This window comes from Corvus brachyrhynchos, unplaced genomic scaffold (genome assembly GCF_000691975.1).
Source record: "Corvus brachyrhynchos isolate BGI_N302 unplaced genomic scaffold, ASM69197v1 scaffold150, whole genome shotgun sequence".
Taxonomy (NCBI): domain Eukaryota; kingdom Metazoa; phylum Chordata; class Aves; order Passeriformes; family Corvidae; genus Corvus; species Corvus brachyrhynchos.
Window position 1 is genome coordinate 3,396,646 of NW_008236162.1, and position 4,934 is coordinate 3,401,579.

Genomic DNA, 4,934 nt, shown 5'->3' on the forward strand with positions numbered 1-4,934 from the left:
TTGCGGAGCGCTGGGCGCTGTGGAGCAGATGCCGAGCGGCGGGGCCGCGGCCGTGTTTTTGCCCTCTCGCTGGTGGGGTTGTGTAGCTAGGGTCTGCCTCGCTTTCACTGACAGCCTGCCTTCTTTCAGGCCTGGCTGAATGAGAAATTTGCTCCAGAACTGCTGGAGAGTAAACCTGAAGTCATCGAGTGTGTTGTGGAGCAGCTGGACCATATGGTAGGTTCTGTTGGCTGGGGTGGTGGGACAGGCCCGCCCTCGTTGCCTGGCCTGGCAGGTCCATGCCTGAGCCTGTCTGAGAGGGCCGGGCTTGTCTGCTTCCCTGTCTCCGAGACAAAGCTTCTCTGAGTTTTTTCTCTGAGCTTGCCTTGGAGAGGGGCTGAAGTACAAACAAGCGGTGTTCTTTGAGTCGTCAAAAGCAGCCGTAGTCTGATTTTGTGGGTTCTATGTACAAAATCCCTCTTCCTCTCTGTTTCTTGTTGTCTGACATTTCAACCGTTTAATTTCTCTTTGCTTTTTCTTGCAGGAAGCAAACCTGAAGCGGGCAAAGAGGGGCGACCTGAAGGTCAGTGTTCACCACATGGAGGTTGAAAGGATCCGTTTCGTGCTCAGCAGCTACTTGCGGTGTCGACTGGTGAAGGTAATGCTTGCTGTGCAGCCCAGAGCGTGTAAAAGGGTGATTTCAGGAGGCATTTTTACCCATACAGAGCTTCCTGCTTCAGCATGGCATTTAATTAAAGCATGTTCTCTCTCTGTTCTCAGAAGCTTAACTCAAAGAAATTAATTTCTTGGACATGCTTTCGTATTGTCATGAAGGAAGGTCACAGCAGTGTTGATCACAACACTGTGAGTGCTGTTTGCTTCATCTAAGCTTAGGGTGGCACAGCTGAATGCTGTCCCATTCTGCCTGAGTCCTGCTATGTGTACACATGGTTGTATAGCTTGGCAATCCTGTGTGATATCACAGTTAGTTCAGGAGCAGGGATTTGGGCAGGCCTGTGGCTGCTCCTACAGCTTGTAGGGGAATCCAGTGGAGAAGTGGGGGTTTAAGCACTGAACTCCTGGGAGAGAGCTGTATAATTCTTTTGGATTGTGTTCCAATATTAGATAGAGAAGTTTTTTCCCCACATCCTGGAGAAGGAGAAGTCTCGAGCTGAAGGGGAGCCCTCCATTTTATCACCAGAGGAGTTTGCTTTTGCTAAAGAGTGAGTAGATTTTCAATGTATCTTCCTCCCCTTTTATAGATTATAGAAACTTAACTGTGTGTTTTGCTGAAGTTCTGTGAGCCTTAGATGGATTTGAAGTAAGAATCAGTGTGTTTTACCAGGAGGTTTCCTTATGGGCAAGAAAGGAACTAAAACAAAATAACTCTGGTGACTGAGTCAGTTACCAGGGTAGGCCAAGGGCCTGTCTTTGGCTGTGCCTGTGGGATGAGGAGCTGTTGCTTACTCTTGTTTTGAGTCAATACTCTCCCTCCAGATTTGTATTTTATTAACTAAGTCAATACTTCAATGGTTTGTTTCAGGTACATGGCAAATACAGAGGCTTACCTGAAAAATGTGGTCCTAAAACACATGCCACCTAACCTGCAGAAAGTGTCTCTCCTAAAGTCAGGTGAGTCCATCCAGACTCCAGGGTGATCTGAAAATTGTAGAAGCAAGGGGAAGTGTGGGGAAAGCTCCAGGGAGCCCCACATGTAAGGGGGCTAGTCCTCCACTTGCTGCTCAGTTGAAGCAAAGGTGATGTGATGGTAATGTTGTAACATGGCTCCATGCTGCTGCTGGAGGATCATGCTGGTCCCTGCTGTTACGTCCTGTCTTACAGTGAGGCTGGGCACATGCATCTGGTTAGAAGTGTCTGGTGTTCCCTTTGCTGGCTATAAGTTTGCTGCCCCTCAGACCCCTCGGTGTTCTGCAGGGGAACATAAGTGAGGGCTGAGCTTGTGTTCTGAATCTGTTGTCTGCAGTTCCAAAGCCCAACCTGGACTCCTTTGTGTTTCTGAGGGTGCTGGAGCGGCAGGAGAACATCCTGGTGGAGCCAGAGACAGATGAGCAGAGGTAGGTGGGCACTTCCCCGTGCAGCACAGGTACCAGTCAGTGTCACTGATGGGCGTGGGCTGCAGCTCACGTCCCGCCTGTCTCTGCAGGGAATATGCCATCAACCTGGAGGAGGGCTCGCAGCACCTGATCCGTTACAGAACCGTGGCCCCTCTGGTGGCCTCAGGAGCTGTGCAGCTCATCTGAGGGGAGAGGTAAGTGTGTGGTCAGAGGAGCAGCCACCGCACCATCTCCCCTGCCCACCCCGCCACACTGGGGCTGGCAGGAGCTCCCTGTGAGGTGCCTGGGCCAGGTCTCCTCTGGGACTGGGTCCCCTCCCAGGGTCAGGTCCCCACGGATGTGGCAGAGCAGAGCACAGTGGCAATTGGGGGTGAGTACCACAGTGTCATACTGCAGAGGCATTCATTACCCCTACAGCTCATCGAGCTCCTGATTGCTTGTGACATGCCCAGCATACAGCCATACAGTCCTTACTCTGGCGTTCCTGAGTGAGGGCAGGCTGTGTCACAGGGCAATGTCTGTAAAGCTTCAGTGTGTAGCTGCTGGGATGCCTTGTCTAAGAGCAGTGGCAGATAACATCACTAAAATGGAACAGCTGGGGGCATGGACTCAGAAGAAGGCTGTTTTTGTTGTGCATCATGTGAGATCCTCCTTGCAGAGGGTGAGGGGTTCTGGTACAGCTTCAGGTTGCGTTTGTGAGAATAGACACTGTCAGACTCCCTTCTGCAGAAACCACTGCTAAGGGAAGGGGAACACGGAGTTCATTTTTGCTGGTCATGCAAAGCAAAAGCTCCTCTGGCCCTGCTGCCCCATGCAGGCCTCTTCTTGTTGGAGGAGAAGCCAGGGTGTTCTGTGGTACCTCAGCTTGGAACCTGTGGAGTGCATGGGCAGATAGGGGCTTGTGTTCATCAGGGCAGGGTCTCTCTTCCCTGCATGGTCTGCATGAGGGGTGTCTGGGGAGCATCTTCCTCTACAAGGCTGGGGGTGACACAGGGCATCTTGTAGTGTGAGTGGCTTTGCATGTGTGGTTTATAGTCTTCCTAATTAATCCATTTAGGTAAAGAAGATTCTTTCAAGTATAGATGTTAAGAGGGGGCTGGGTTTAATCCTTAGGAATCAGTAGCATGTTCCTCTAGACAGCCCCCCCAGGAAGGGCTTGTGGATTGTGCCCTGCCCATATTTACAGCCAGACAACTTCACAGAGGTGACTGAAGCTTCCAGACAAAATCCTCGTTAATCTGCTGCTGTGAAAGCGTGCTCCAAAGGATCTGCCTGAGGAGTGTGCAGGTGGCACGTCTGCAGGCTTTCTCCTTGGCCCTATTCAGTTTGACTGAATACTTGTCCAGACAGCTTGCACTTGACACACTGCTGCGTGTCACATGGCTGCAGCAGTGTGAGCCTGAGGGGCATCTGTCCTCTTCTAGCAGCTGAACTTTAACTGACCTGATGGTTTCCCAGAGCGTCTTTGGTGCAGCTCTTCTCTGGAGCTTGGCAGCTGGCACATGGCAATCTCCTCAAAGTGTCCTAGGCAGGAGAGATGGCTAGTAGGCTGAGATCAGTCAGGCTCCAAGTCAGAGTCAGTTGTGGCACACCTGAAAATGTGCTTTTGTGTCCTTCCATGACTAAATACCAGGACATCTGTGGAACTGCTAACACTGTACCTCTCTTCTGTCTGCGCTGGGGGAAGGAGGTGTCCACAACTATATTGAGAAAATGATGCGTTTGGCTTGTACTTTTAGATGGAGAAGAAGATGCAGCAGTGCATCCACTTTAATCTGTGTAGCTGGGAGAGAATGGGTAAAGTAGGAGTAGCTTTTCCAGCATCCATGGGTCCTGCTGTTAAACTTGGGTTCAAATACATTCCTTGTTCTCTGCTGTCCCCTGGGTGGAAATAGCTTGGGTTTGCTTAGTGATCAGCTTTGAATGCAAAGTAGGTGGATGGTGAAAGAGATCGCAGGGAGGGCAGTGATGGTGAGCTGCGTTTTCCCTGCCTGAGCCGCAGCTGCTCTCCTGGGGGCCACAGAAAGGTGTGGCAACTGGTTTCATTGCTAGGAAGACTCATGTCTGTGTTGGCTACCCCAGGTCGCTGAAGTGGTGGGGTTTGCATTTTCAGCCCGAGACCATGTGTTGAAAGGATGTTTTTGCATCGTGTTTTTGCCAGCTGGGCACTGGGTTCAAGCTCACTTTGGCCATCCTGTGAGAGGTGTCTTGCCTTGTGCTGCAGACATTCAGACATGGTGGTGATGGAGGCCCATGGAGAAATACTGGTAGGTCAGTCAGCTGTGTCATGAGCTGATGAAAATCTGTGCTGGCAGCAGGAACAATCAGGGCTGCTTAACATAAATGGCTAGACAGCTCTGGGGAGATTAGCAAGGAGTACAAGGCAGGGGTGATCTGATTTAGGTGACAGTCTTTACTGTCAAGGAGTCACATGTGAGCTGAACAGTGAGGGTGATTTTGAACATAGATGTCGGGGACACCACAGTGTCTCTTGTGTGCTTGGGGGTGAGCAAATTTCCTTCTCAGTGCACACCTCTAGGGTAAGAAGCTTCTGAGTTGGTAGAGGATGAGCCGAGGGTCTGGGGTTTTCTCTGCTTAGACACCCTGGAAACAGCTACCTTTGGACAATTACCTTAAAAGGGGTGTATAAAACCAGTTCAAACCTCCCCCATTAAAGACTATCTATATGAGAGGAACATGCTCCTCTTTCTCCCAGAGCTACTTCCCGGTGTTGATTGTTCCACAGACACTGGTCCTCCAAAAGCACTCGTGTTTTTCTGGCACCAGGAGCCATTTGTGTGCTGGTCCCCCTGTTGGCCCCTGCCTGGCGCAGTAGAAGGCCGCGCTGTGCGCTCTCCCCGAGCCGGGCTCTCCGGTGCC

General features: G+C 51.1%; 1 protein-coding gene across 2 annotated transcripts in view; it reads left to right on the forward strand.

Annotated features, from left to right (window-relative positions):
* Positions 1–106: 106 nt before the first annotated feature.
* GINS4 (GINS complex subunit 4) overlaps positions 107–4,934 on the forward strand; it is a 6,415-nt gene continuing 1,587 nt past the window's right edge. The window contains exons 1-6 of one of the 2 annotated variants that reach the window (XM_017732156.1): positions 107–216; positions 524–637; positions 1,105–1,202; positions 1,523–1,611; positions 1,964–2,054; positions 2,144–2,248. In XM_017732156.1, the coding sequence (XP_017587645.1) occupies positions 214–216; positions 524–637; positions 1,105–1,202; positions 1,523–1,611; positions 1,964–2,054; positions 2,144–2,240 (492 nt within the window). In that variant the 5' untranslated portion in view covers positions 107–213 and the 3' untranslated portion in view covers positions 2,241–2,248. The remainder of the gene's footprint in view (positions 217–523; positions 638–1,104; positions 1,203–1,522; positions 1,612–1,963; positions 2,055–2,143; positions 2,249–4,934) is intronic. The other variant, XM_017732150.1, reaches the window with a different exon arrangement.